Source organism: Prionailurus viverrinus, chromosome F1 (genome assembly GCF_022837055.1).
Source record: "Prionailurus viverrinus isolate Anna chromosome F1, UM_Priviv_1.0, whole genome shotgun sequence".
Lineage (NCBI taxonomy): Eukaryota > Metazoa > Chordata > Mammalia > Carnivora > Felidae > Prionailurus > Prionailurus viverrinus.
Genome location: NC_062577.1, coordinates 56968196 through 56982795, shown reverse-complemented (window position 1 = coordinate 56982795; position 14600 = coordinate 56968196). Strand labels below are relative to the sequence as shown.

Below are 14600 nucleotides of genomic sequence, written 5' to 3'. Positions count from 1 at the left end.
ACACAAAATAACACAATTAGCCTTTCTTCAGTAGCAACCTGTTGATGCCATTATTGGGCTTGTCGTCTTGTTTTTAAATAGTCTCCTCAATCCAAATGAAGTGGGTTGCTCTCCACTGAGTGTTTGCTGCGCCCTGTGATTAATGCTGACACACTGGTGTCAGGCCACGTGGGACCACGACATGATGCACAACTTTCTGTACTGCTCCCCACGGCGTACAGACACCTAGGCATAAATATCCCCTTCACGGTTTTTAAGGTTTTTGCCATGTCCAGGTAGCAAATTAACACAAGACCTGAGCCACACTGTATTCTACTGGGGGCGGGAGAGGGGGGAGAAGAATTTGTGGGTTTTAAAGCAGTGGCTCTTGGGGCGCCTGGGTGGCTCAGTCGGTTAAAGCATCCAACTTTGGCTCAGATCATGATCTCACAGTTCAGGAGTTCAAGCCCCGTTACGGGCTCTCTGCTGTCAACATGGAACCTGCTTCAGACTTTGTCTTCTCTCTCTCTCTGCTCCTCCCCGCTTGTGCTCTCTCTCAAAATAAATACACTGAAAAAAATAAATAAATAAAGCAGTGCCTCTCAAACTTTCAGCTGATCAGAATTTCCTGGAGGGCTTGTTAAACACAGCTTGCTGGTCTCCACCCTCAGAGTTTCTGATGCCGGCTGGTCTGGTTGAAAACTACTGTTTGAGAACATAAGGCCTTTGAAGAATAATAGTTTAGACTGAAATTATTTACGTGAGTAATGAGAGCCAAACATTGATATTTTGGTTGGTTATAGTCTCTGGCCTTTTTCCTACTGCTGACCTCCATCCATCTGCCTCAACTGCTTTTCTTTCCATTCTGGGGTTTCTTGTTTTTTAACACTCATTCATGCCTGTCTTATTCTCCCTTCGATTTCCCGCCTTTAGGAACAAATGTCCAGGGGCACCTAGCTGGCTCAGTTGGTAGAGCACACGACTCAGGGTCATGAGTTCGAGCCCCACATTGGGTGCAGAGATTACCTAGATAATTAAAAAAGGAAAGAAAAAAAAAAAAGAACAAATGTCCTAGAAGCTCTTGTTTATGACACACCTCTACTTTGTAGAAAAAGTCTGCAAGTTTTACCTGGGTCTATGTCCTTCTCAGTAGTCGGCTTCTGTGACACTTCTGAGCCACCCTTGTCACCAGTCCCAAGTTGATCCAACTGGCTGGGCTCTTCAGGAATCTGTGCTCTAAGGTCTTCTGTGTGATCTTGTGGGAAACTATCTTCAAGGGGTGGCTCTATTCCTACAGGGAAGAAGAATGCACTGGGCTGGCAAAGCCTTGACGATACTCCCCACTCGGCCTCTCCCACTGGGCAGCTCTCCCTCCCCGGTCACCCCCTGGGCACCTTCCCACTGCCCTCCCTCCACATGCCGGGATCCCAGGAAGCTCGACTGACTGGGGAAATAAGAGTTTCAGTTGCTTTTGTCTCACTTCACAGATGACTACAATTTACAAAGAAACCCGTATTCCGAAGTATTTTATAAATAAACCCATTTGTGGTAACGGGTTCAATAACCCTAACTCCCCGTGACAAACCCAACACATGCCCAACCAGGTGAATGTGCAGAAGAGAATTCCAGTCAAGGGCAGAAATAGGAAATATCTACGCCACACAAAAAGAACACGAATTCTTTCATTCACAAGCATGTTTGTTTCACAGAGCCTGCGTTACCAAAGGCAGCTTACTGAAATAGCTTTCAAATATTTTCAGAGTACCTCTAATTGTCAAAAAGAGTGAGAACCCATTTCCTTCCCCAAGAGGCTTAGGGCAGAGTCCAATGTGACCCACACGAAAGATGAATTTCTTTAAAGCATCACAGTTTACCCTAAAAATTCATCAGTTTTGCATTCTAATGGAAAATAGGTCTGCTTTGATTACATGCAAAAATGTTCCCCTCCCCAAATTCAAGAAAAACTGGCCCTCTGGGAAGACAGCATTTATTCTGTGGCTATCATACGCCACAGTTTAAATACCTCAGGCTGAAAAGCATGGAACTAGGAATCAGGTTATGTTAGGAGACTGGCTCAGGGTCCGTTCAATCAATATTTACTGAAAGGCTTCCACATGCAAGTGCTGTGTTAGAGAGCCCTGCATCCCAGTCATGTCCCTGGTTAATTCATCTGAATGCAAGAATCCGAGGGCCCAGGAGAAGTTCACTAACCTAAGTGACTGCTCCAAAGAGGCAAGAAAGAACATGACACCCACAAAAGATGAAAACTGAGGGGGGTGAGGATAAAGAAACTCTGGCAAGGCATCAGGTGAAATGTGATGCCAGCTCATCCTTGGTCAGAGAGCAGTTACTTCACACGAAAGCCCTTTCGGAGGCTTCCGGTTGTGGAATAAGTTACAAGGGTGAAAGGTACAGGGTGGGGAATACAATCAGTGGTCCTGTAGTGGCCTGTAGGCTGCCAGATGGTGGCTACAGCAGAACACACAGACCTGTCCCTGTCACTATGCTGTGCACCGGAAACTAATGTAACATTGTGTTTCAACTACGCTGTAATTTAAAAAAAGGGGGCAGCAGGGCGCCTGGGTGGCTCAGTCGGTTAAGCGTCCGACTTCGGCTCAGGTCATGACCTCGCGGTCCGTGGGTTTGAGCCCCGCGTCGGGCTCTATGCTGACTGCTCCGAGCCTGGAGCCCGTTTCAGATTCTGTGTCTCCCTCTCTCTGTGACCCTCCCCTGTTCATGCTCTCTGTCTCAAAAATAAATAAATGTTAAAAAAAAAAAAAATTAAAAAAAAAAGGGGGGGGTGGCTCAGTCTGTTAAGCCTCCGACTTTGGCCCAAGTTATGATCTCACGGTTTGTGAATTTTAGCCCCACATCAGGCTCTCTGCTGTCAGCACAGAGCCTGCTTCAGATCCTCTGTCCGCCTTGCTCTCTCTGCCCCTCCCCCCCTCACTCTCTCACTCCATCTCTCAAAAATAAATATTAAGAAAAAAAAAAAAGGAATTTACTCGGGGTGTGTGGCTGGCTCGGTAGGTAGAATGTGCAACTCCTAACCTCAGTGCTGTGAGTTCAAGCCCCACATAAGGCATAGAGTTTACTTAAAAAAACAACACAAAAGAATTTACTTAAGTTACCAAAAAAATGCCTTTCATAATTTACATGAAACTTGTACTTTTTTAACAGGTTTACTTGGGGTGTCATTTTCTTGTTTGTAGCTTTCTCTTTACCTGCTTGTCAAGGTTCCTTTAGAAAATGCTAGCAATCTCAGGGTACCTGGGTGGCTCCATCGGTTAAGCACCCGATTCCTGATTTTGGCTCAGGTCATGAACTCAACAGTCTGTGAGTTCAAGGCCCGCATCAGCCTCCATGCTGACAGCACGGAGCCCACTTGGGATATTCTCTCTCTCTCTCTCTCTCTGTCTCTCTCTCTCTCTCCCTGCCCCTCCCCCACCTGCTCTGTCTCTCAAAATAAATAAACAAACTTAAAAACAATTTTTTTAATAAAAAAAAAAAAAAAAAGAAAAAAAATGCTAGCAGGCTCAACTGTCCTAAGGGGAAAACAGGATGAGAAATCCTGACCCACGCTCCAGCCTAAAAGGAAGAAAGCAGGAAGGGACATGTGGATGTCACAGTGCTGTCCCTCACCTTTAGGCACACTGCAACCTGTGGACAGAGCTTTACCAGGAAGGCAGGAGGCACTTCCCCAACCACTCTGCGCCCCACCTGCCTCTCAAGCCCAACTCCCCAAGACCACAGGCAGGCGCTTTACCTTCCGTGGCACCAGCCCAGCCTTCCTCCGTGGGTGGAGCCGTCGCCAGCGGCGTGGTCTCCTCCATGGTGGAGTGTTTGTACCTCACAAAATAGATCAGGTCTTGAACATCGTCAAGGACCGCCGCCTCTTCAAATATGTTATTTTCCTTGGTGCCCAGCTCTCTGTTTTCGGTCACACGAGCGTCCAGCATCTTCTCTGCTATGCTCAGAATCTGGGACTCAGACGCACGGAAGACCTTGTCCAGGACTTTTTCCACATTATAGGGCAGGCTCTCCCGCTGCGCGGACTTCAGCTTTACTGACATTTCGCGGAACATGGCTTCCAGCTCATGGACGTCGAAGTACTTCTGGAAACGCCGCAGAGACTGCTTGTCTTTAAAGAAGCTGCTGAGGATAGGCAAGTCATTCACCCGGTCCCCGTGCGGCGGCTGCACAGCCCTGTGCTCAGTCCAGTGCCACAGGTCACCGTCGTGCTCCTCAACTGCAGACCCCTGGCCCTCTGTGTCCGCCACCCTCTCCAAGTCCTCCTGGTCCTCTTTGGAGAGTCCTTCCACCCCAGGCTGCTCAGCGGGCCCGGAGGTCTTCAGGTATTTCTCAGGGCCGTCTGGAAAATGATCAGAATCTTGATTCTCAGACACTTCCCCTGACTCTGGGGTCTCATTTTTTTGGTCAGGAGAGTCACTTCCTTCAGATGGTCTCTGTGCTTCCTTACCCACAAGAGGGCTTTCTTTTTCCACCACCCCACCACCCGCTTCCCTGCCCCCTGTGTCCACCCCTTTGCCCAAAGTTTCACTTTCTCTTTCAATTTCCAAGATATTGCTAGTTTCTTCTTTGTTTCCTTCTGCTTCTGCAGCAGTACTAACGGTGCCTAACATGGCCCCTGCGGGGGCCTGCGGATGAACATCTAACCGCCCACCTTGAATCTCAGGGCTTTTTTCTTTAGACTGTTTTGCACTTAGAGCATTTTCATCCTCCAGTAGTTGTTCAGGGCCGTAATCAGCTTCTGCTTCTGGTGTCTCGGGATGGAGACCTGGCACTTCCAGGCTATCCACCTGGCCTCTTGTCTCCACTTCCTGCATGCCCGCCGCGGGCTTGTAAGGAGCCGTTTCTTCCCCTGAGGAGTCCTCTTTGACCACTTCCTTGGAGAGCTGTAACTTCTCATCCATCTGCCTATCACGTGCATGGGCCACCTCTTTTCCTTGTGGCCAGGAAAGATTTCTTCCCACAGTGGGACCCTCTTCTTCCAGTTCTCTTGGCAAATCAACTTCATCTGGAGGGGAAGGCCTCGGCTGACCATCAGTCTTAAGACGCTGTTCCTCTTGAAATCCCTCGTGTGGAGGCTCCACTGAAAGCGTGTGTGGTTTTGGTCCACTTACTAAAGCATGCACTTCTTCCGCGTTGTCTTTGGATGCATTATGCGGACTACCCACCGGCATTGGTGCAATGCCCACGGATTCTTGCTCCATCCCTTCCTCAGTCACTTGACTCGCTGCAGCTTTGGGTACCGCTTCACGCTCCGAGCCACCCTCCAAAATCCGCTCTGCAGGCTTTTCTTCATGGAGCATTCCTTTTGACGTAGGAACAGCTGCTCCTTCTAGGTCATTTTCTTTGTTATCAAAAGCTGATTCTGACATGTCTTTACTCTTTCCAGCAGCTAGCAAAGAGCCAAGGTCACTGCTTTGAGTAGGACCGTGTGCTTTCATGCCTTCCTGCTTCCCCTCCAGCCCCATCTCAGCCTGCGCCAGGCCCTTCTTGGATTCCTCAACTTTCCTCCTGTTTCCTGTAAAGTGAATTTCCAGGTCTTTGTCATTATTTGTTTTAGGGGCCTCTACAGTCAAAAGCCCATCATCTGCTTTTTGGGGGTTGGCGTAATCTGGTGCTGATTGTGGTTTCCCCCATTTGCTATCTGGGATGAATGCGTCACCACCCTCCCTTCCTTCCTCTGGGTCAGAACTCCCTATGTCCAAGCCTGTTTGTCTGTCACCATCTGTGAAGGAGAAGACAGTATCCTCCCAGGTTGTTAGTATATTTTGATCATAGTTTTTGATGCCAGGGGGCTGAGTCACCTCAACCTTAACCTTTTCATTTGTATTCTGCTCTGTATCTGTTGGATATTTCTGAACTCCAGACTTCATTGGGACCGTCACATCTTCCCCAGCGTGTGTGAAGGTCAGTAATGGCAGGTCGTCCAAGTTTTCTTCATCCTCCTCATCTTCCTTGCCAACTGTGTAATACTCAGTATCCAGCTCCTCATCAAAATCATCTTCTAATGAAGTAACAAGTCTGGTTGTCTCATCATCAGAGACAAGGGCATCGGCAGTCGAGCCAAATTTGGTTTTTAAGTCCAGAGTCATTTCTTTTTTCAAAAGTTTATAAGCATCAATCTTCTCCTGTTCACTCGAGAGCTGAGACCCATTGCTGGTTTTGTTGTTTTCATTTTCCGGCACTTTCAGTTTATCTTGTAGCATTTCCTCAAAAGGTTCAAATGCAAGCTGGTCTCCCTGAGTATGATCTGCTTGACTGTTTAAGTGAGGGTGGTTCCTCTGAGCCCCAGATCTTTCCCTGAGTTCCTTAGAGCTTTCTGAGAACACACTTTCACTCTCCTCTGAGTCAAGTTCTCCTGGTTCAGGTTCAAGTTCAGATTCAGGTTCAAGGTCACTTTCCTCAAGTACTTCAAGAAGTGTGTCCTCATGCCCAGTTTTTTCTGTAGCTTTCTCAGAATCTCCAGGTGCAGAATTGTACAATTCCAAAAATCCTAAAAGCTCTTCTACGTTGTAATTGTCAAAATCATCTCTTCCCCCATCAAAACAAACAAAATCTGTCTCCTGTAAAAGAAAGAAAAACATTAGCATGTCACTAAGTGTCGCAAGAGCAAACTCTTACCCGTGCTAATGAAGGCTAACCTCAAACTGGATCCAGAGGGGCTTCTGTGCCAACCTTGGGCAATGACTGTTCTTGGGTAGTGGGAGGGGAATAAAAGCGGGTATCCACTTTTCCTTGGTTTCCTGCTTCCACGGAGAAGGGCTCCTACCTGAGTAATATTCCTGATTTCCCTTCATCGTCTCCTCCCGAGGATTCATGTGGCTGGTGAGTTTGCTCTGCACCATCCCTGTTTTCTGTTTGGGACCTGCTAGAGGGAACATATATCCTCTCCACTCCATGCTATAAGTTTTATAGAGACAGCCCCCTTGGGGAGGCTAGCTAGCCCTGTCTGTGGCTGGGTATGTCTGTCTTATTCCACACGACAAAGTTAGGAAACCCATTACTTCTGCACACCCAAGCCATGTTCACCAAAAAGTTTTATCAGTAAGTAATAGTGATACTTTGGTCTCCACATGCCTGACTCCTGAGTCTCTCAATTTGTTCTGAGCACAAGTGGAGAAAAACAGGGTGTCATTTATTGGGTCCCCCAACTCCCAAGAACTGTGCCTGATCTCTTGGGAATTCATGTCATAATAATATGCACAGGGGAAGCTGGAAGATGATCCAGCTTCCCCATCACTGTCCCCTCCAGACTATCCTTCTCTCTTTAACCAGCTAGAGACAGGCAGAATCACCTTGCTGTCAGGCTCTAAGTCTACACAGATTTTTTTTTGGCTCATATTTTCTTGGCGCTGGGAAAGATAAATCAGCCTAGGAAGCCTTATTAAATACAGCCTTATTAAATTATAGGTGCATGGGCAATAAAAATTTAAAGGCACAAATAAGAGTGTCAGGGGGCTCCCCACTTAACTATTACCTCAAGTACAACTTGAAAACAAGATTCAGTAAGGAATATACTCTATTCTACATCAGGGTGGTAGGTGTCATTAAGGTCTGCTTTCAGGACTAGGCATAAACCTACATTCTTCCTTTCCTCCAATAATAAGCAACTTGACGTAAATGGGGCCATAAACGGAAAGTAAGTTTAAAAGCCAACACAGGTAATTCTCTTCTCCTAACTAAACTCTCACCAAAGTCTGGGGAGCTCTGACCAGTGCAGTAGGGATGAATTTCTTCTTTTCACCACATCCGTTTCCAAGCCACTTTCTTAACACTGAGGGAAGCATGCTGTGGAGGTACACTAAGAAGGCAGACTCCCAAACAAGTGAGGTCACCGTGGCCAATGAACTGCTGTCTCACACCTATATCCTGGGGAGTCTCTTCATTAGGAATGAGGCCAGACAGGTAATGGGGCTGATTTTATGACCCTTGAGACTACAAAGAAATGTTAAGTACAGCACTGGCTCTGAGACTTCATATATTCTGCCAATCTCATCCAACGATGGCCCTAGGCCAGCTGCCTGCATATCTGTAGCACTGCAAAAAAAACCTTAAAAAACTGCTCAAAGATTTCTGAATGAAAGTAGGCATCAATTACCACACATTTTAAAACTCCAGAAAACAGGGGCGCCTGCGTGGCTCACTTGGCTAAGCGTCTAACTCTTGGTTTCAGCTCAGGTCACAATCTCACCATTTGTGGGTTCGAATCCCGCGTCCGGCTCTGCTCTGATAGCACAGAGCCTGCTTGGGATTCTCTCTCCCTCTCCCCATCTCTGCCCCTTCTCCCCTCTCTCTTTCTCCTTTTCTCTCAAACTAAATAAATTAAAAAAAAAAAAGTCCAGAAAATGATCCGCAGGACTAAGGATCCCAGAACACAGAATCCTTGCCATCACAGAGCTATGTCATGCACCCAGATGAATGCTTTATAGGATGTACAGTCAGTACCATGCAGATCTGAGACCAGACCTCTTCAGAATCTCTCAGGTTCCCTTTTCCAAACCTGTAACGTAACTATAATCCCTTAAATCACTAAAGAATCAGTAATAAGAAAACCACTATAGGGGCGGCTAACCATGTGACTCTTGATTTTGGCTCAGGTCGTGATCCCATCGTTCATGGGTTTGAGCCCCGTGTTGGGCTCTGTGCTGACAATGCACAGCCTCCTTGGAATTCTGTCTCTCCCTCTCTTTCTGCCCCTCCCTCGCTTGCATGCACAATCTAACAATAAACTTTAAAAAAAGAAAACTATTGTAAATTGGCATTTCTGACCTAGTACATAGTTTAGCATTTAATCTGATTTCTCTACATTTAAAATGTCTAAGAGCTATTCAATGAGTAAAGTTTTCTAATGGAGATACCTTCTTCTTTAGCCTATAAAAACGTATAGCTCTTAAACTTAATAACTAAGTACAAAGATATTGAATTCTTAATTTTTTCTCATATAAAGCAGCAAAAAGAAACCCTATATGACTGTACATATTAGACAATTACCAAATAATGACAAAGTCTCCCATAAATTCTTTCCAAACATTTTTATTTTTTTTCTATTTTTAAAAGTTACCTGATTCTAATTTAAAACCTGACACACAAATGTTAACTTGTTTTTTTTCTGGCCCAAATACAAGGACTTTCAAAAATCATTAACTGACTATAACTGATGAATATGAAAGGCAATTTATAATTGAGAACCAAAAAAATTAAAATTAAAATTAAAAATCCATAACATAACTTACATCTGTGGGAACCCGTAGCTCCTCTTCGGTATATTCATGGACTACTTGGATTAAATCTTTTGGAAAATATCCAAAAATACGTCCAACCTATATGAAAAAACAGGCAAAAGAAACACATACCAATCAAAATTCTGTATAAGAAATACAAACGACAGACTTTTCAGCAGTGAGAGGAAACAGATAGATACATAGGTAGGTACAACCACAAGAGACAGATAATTGCTATGATGATTACACGGATTATTATTCCAATGAAAATTAAGTACAGAATACTTTAAAGTCAATTTTTCTAAAACCACTGAAGTTTCCTTTCATCATGCAACTTAATTCTAAACACAGAGCTAGATTTCTGAAGTAGATAAAAGACCTACATAACAGAAAGTGTTTGTATATTTTATGGTTAAAACTAAGCACATCAGGTGCACCTGACCGGCTCAGTCGGGAAACTGTGTGCTTCTTGATCTCGGGGTTCTGAGTTCAAGCCCCATGTTGGGTGTAGAGATTACTTAAATAAATACACTTAAAAAAAAAAGAATATAAAATTCCTAAAATAAGTGATGACTACAATAAAACAGCAAATATTTATTGATATAACGGGCTGTAGTAGCTTTTTCAAAAACTAGATTTTTGAGTATTTGCAGAGAAAATAAAATTCATACTACTCTACACAAGAAGCTTTAGTTTCATGCAAAGTAAACCTCTGGAGAAAATAACCCCATTTATCTATAGCACTAACAGCTAAAATACACAGAGCATCCTCCTGAGAGACACAGACTGTCCTCTACTGACTGTGTCTAGAAGGAAAAGCATATCACTGGGAAGGAGGCTGAGAGGCAGATCCAATCCACCAAGGGAAAAAAGGCTTACTTATCACCAACTCCCAAAATAGCCTCATTAGGAGTGCTGTTGTTATATCTGGCAAATATGTGAAAGCCAGTCTTAGTACTAGAATACAGCCTTGAAGATTAGATAAGATAGGGTAATTAAAAACTGCTACACTGGCAGTTAAAATCTGAAAACTCTAAGAAACCAAAAAAGACTGCAGGATGAAAACTAAGAGACAGAAACAAGAGTCAGTTTGAGAGGCACCTGGGTGGACAGTTCATGAGATTGAGCCCCACATCAGGCTCCGCACTGACAGTGCAGAGCCTGCTTGGGATTCTCCCTCTCCCTCTCTCTCTGCCCCTCCTCCACTCACGCCCCAGCATGCGCTCTTTCTCTCTCAAAATAAATATATAAACTTAAAAAAAAAAGGCAATATAGGGGATGCCACGTGAGCAGTGCAAACAAAGTGCCACCTGAACAGTTATCAGACAGCAAGATCCCTTCTGGCTGGGCTGCTGAGGGCAGGGCTTCCCTAAGAAGGCACCATGAGAGGTGAATACGGCCAAAGGAAAATGCCATATATGTCAAGCTCACTTACCAAATGCTCCAACTCAACCACTTCACCGTGTATAAAACAGGCCTAGGTACATGGAAAAAACTTTCCCACAGTGAAGATTATCAAGAAATCTCACGCGGCAGACTTGCAGGAAGCAGAACAGATCCTTCTTTGTACACAGTGACTCAACCTAAATTATAAGGGCTGAACCTAACCAGCTAGTTGGTCGCTCAAGATTCACCCCTAGGGAGGCACCTGAGCGGCTCAGTCAGCTGAGTGTCTGGCTTCAACTCAGATCACGATCTGCAGTCCATGAGTTCGAGCCCCATGTCAGGCTCTGTACTGACAGGCTGGAGCCTAGAGCTGCCTCAGATTCTGTGTCTCCCTCTCTCTCTGCCCCTCCCCCCAACACACACACACTCTCTCTGTCAAAAAAAAAAAAAAAAAACTAAAAAAAAAAAAGATCCCCCCCGCAAGGAATCAGTAACACCAACAAAATGAACCTATTTTTCCCCTTATGTAGGTTTCTCAAGCCTTATTTTCTGTTGTCTGGTATTTTATGGAAAGTAAGTTTCCACAGCAAGGACTAGATATCTGGAAGTTTGGATAATCCTAAGGACATGAAGAATTCTCACTCCTTTTGGTAAAGAAGCAGTCCACACATCACACTTCTTAGAAAGGAAAGGACGATAACTCATAAGGCTTTCAATCAGGTCACTCCTAGGGAATCTCCTCATTAAAAACATCAAAGCCTGAGTTTTATTTACAACAGTCGAAACATGGAAGCCAGCCAAGTGTCCATCGATAGATGAACAGATGAAGACATAGCATGTGCATACATGCATGCACGTGCACACACACACACACACACTGGAATATTACTCAGACATAAAAAAGAATGAAATCTTGCCATCTGCAGCAACATGGATGAACCTAGGGGGTATACAATGCTAAGTGAAATAAGTCAGGCAGAGAAAGATAAATGCCATATGATTTCACTCATAGGTGGAATTTAAGAGATGAAACAAAGGAAAAAAAGAGGCAAACGAAAAACAGGCATTTAAATCCAGAGAACAAACAGCTGGGTGCCAGAGGGGAGGTCGGTGGGGGGGGGGGGGGGACACGGGGGAAATAGGTGATGGGGATTAAAGAGCACAATTATTATGATGAGCACCGAGTAACGTATCGAATTGTAGAGCTGCTATATTGTACACCTGACACTAATATAACCCGGTGTGTTAATTATACTTGAATTAAAAAAATTTTTTTTAAATTCTAAAGCACGATGGAGTCCCTGCTTTCCACATCTGCCATCAGGGCACCTGTAAAACTGCCCAGGAAGACAACAGCTGGGGGCCCTCCAGGAGCAAGTGTCTGAAGAGTGGGGGGCGGGGATGGGCAGCAGCCTGACCCAGAAGATGCAAACAAAACATGGAAACAAGAAAAACACACAGTGAGAAGGGCATTTTGCTCTTTTAACAGACCGGTAACAATATACACGATTAGGCTGCCTATTTCCAGACCTGCCAATCTTTCACAAATGTTAATGATTTAGAAAAAAAAGAGAGGCACCTGGGTGGCTCAGTCGGTTAAGCATCTGACTTCAGCTCAGGTCATGATCTCATGGCTCATGGATTCAAGCCCTGCATCGGGCTCTGTGCTGACAGCTCAGAGCCTGCTTTGGATTCTGTGTCTCTTTCTCTCTCTGACTCTCCCCCACCTTCTCTCTCTCTCTCTCTCTCAAAAACGAATAAACATTTTTTAAAAATTAAAAAATAATTTAGAAAAAAAGAAATACACAATCAACTTTTTTTTTTTTTCAACGTTTATTTATTTTTGGGACAGAGAGAGACAGAGCATGAACGGGGGAGGGGCAGAGAGAGAGGGAGACACAGAATCGGAAACAGGCTCCAGGCTCTGAGCCATCAGCCCAGAGCCCGACGCGGGGCTCGAACCCACGGACCGTGAGATCGTGACCTGGCTAAGTCGGACGCTTAACCGACTGCGCCACCCAGGCGCCCCACACAATCAACTTTAAACATGAACACCTGAAACACAGTCCTGCACAAAGTTTACAGGATTAGGGCTAATGCTCACGGCAATGAAGTTCAGAATTTTCAGTTTTCGCCACTTCAACCTTTCCTGTGCACGGAGGAGCCACAGCTGATAAGGCTCATGACTTAATGCTGAGCAACAATAACCAGAAGCAGTTGGGCCCTGTTTAAGGAACAGAGCCCCCACCTAGGGCCAGGCCTGATGCCTGCTGGTGACACACAGCCATCCTCTGTTTTCCCAGTCCAGCAGAGGGGACACGTGAATGCCATCAAAGACCCCAAGAAAACAGTTATCTAAACCCATAGCCCTACAGAAGCCAATAAAAAGTAAGAAAATAAAGTATGTCAAATTTGTACTTACACTTCCAGCCCAAACTTCAGGCGGTCTCCCTGCCAGTTTATAGTAGACATATACGGGGTCACCTTTTTTAAAACTCACGAAACGACAATCGGGGCCTGTGAAATCTTCTAGAGCCTCACCCCGGTACATTAACACTGTAGGTAAAGACAAGGCAGGGAAAAAAAAGAGAGGAAAAAAAAAATAGATGTCAGGATTCAACTTTCAGAGTCCACGCTGATTTATCAGGAAAGGAGGTTTCTTCTATTCTGTAAACAACAATCAAGTTTCTCCAGTACTCTCTGGACTCAATCGCTTTCAATTCATATGCTCCAATTAACTAAAATCTTTAGAGCCTTATCATTATATATCATCTCCTACAAGTAGACAGGGAGAGGGCGGCTTTCTCTGTTTTTCTCTAAGGATAATGCTGGGAAACAAAAAGCAGTGAGTCCACTGCCACACATGGCTGGTCTCAAGAGAAACTCTCTAACCTTCTTGTCCTCAATCTCTGCTGTTTCATAATCCTAAAAAGCTTCACTGTGCAACTGGATAAATTCAAGTACAGATGCTGTCTGGCTTAAGCGTGACTGCATGCCGAGGTAATAAGGAACAGGGGAGAGCACCCAGGAACCCCCGAGGGGTCAATTAACTTGAACTAACACTAAAAGGCACGATCTTTAAGTGGCTGTAACTGCTACCATGCAGCAGCAGTAAACATTGTCAACTTCACTTGAGGCCACGCTGTTCTCCCCATGCAGTATCTGGATAAATTAATGGGAAAGTATATCACATCCTATTATGGGTCCAATCACATGACAGGGTAATGTGGAATTATTATGACAGTAGGTAATGTTGACTGTCCCCAACATTACAAAGGTTTCAAAACAAAGGGAAAATACCCTCATTTATTTATGTCTATACACAAAAATCACAAGTGGGCATCACATATTGCAGGGACAAGCAAAACTATGAGAATTGTTCAGTAGTTACCTTCAGTCTTAAAATGCAGGACATAAATCACACTGGATCTAGAAACTGGTAGAAGCAAAATTTTTCTTTTTGGTGGCCAAATACACAGTTTCTGATGTAAGATGAAACGGACAATAGACGCAATTAAATAGCAGAGAAAAAGAAGGGTGAATGGAAAGAATACTTTTTCTTAAAACCAATTAGCAATAAATACATTAAAATGTATCTTTAAATACATACTTGAGGGGGTGAACAGATAGATTTGAAGGCAGTTCTTTGAATTTTGACGCTAAAATCCAATTATTTCAATATATGCCCAGCATCCAAATCCAGATAGAATTGGGGGAAAGGCCAGGTTGAAGGTAATGGGCAATTTCAGATTGGGGGTTCTATCAGAACTGGAAGTGGTAATGTTTCTTTTGTTCCCCCTTAGAAGACATCATGGAGAATCTATAACAATAAACTAGATGACAACATAATGCACACAGTGAAACAACTGTCTGGAAAGTACACAAGGACAGCACACACATGCACACCTTACTAAACAAACACTTTATGCAACACGGTCCCAGACCCTGCTCAGCCGCTGCCGGTCGTTCAGTTACATCTGTTTG

At 44.5% G+C, this 14600-nt stretch overlaps 1 protein-coding gene across 5 annotated transcripts in view; it reads right to left on the bottom strand.

The window, feature by feature from the left end:
- MIA3 (MIA SH3 domain ER export factor 3) overlaps nucleotides 1-14600 on the bottom strand; it is a 55515-nt gene that overhangs the window by 39269 nt on the left and 1646 nt on the right. For all 5 annotated transcript variants that reach the window (XM_047840348.1, XM_047840350.1, XM_047840349.1 and 2 more), the window contains exons 2-5: nucleotides 13039-13172; nucleotides 9243-9329; nucleotides 3746-6572; nucleotides 1109-1270 (exon numbers count right to left, since the gene is read on the bottom strand). In XM_047840348.1, the coding sequence (XP_047696304.1) occupies nucleotides 1109-1270; nucleotides 3746-6572; nucleotides 9243-9329; nucleotides 13039-13172 (3210 nt within the window). The remainder of the gene's footprint in view (nucleotides 1-1108; nucleotides 1271-3745; nucleotides 6573-9242; nucleotides 9330-13038; nucleotides 13173-14600) is intronic.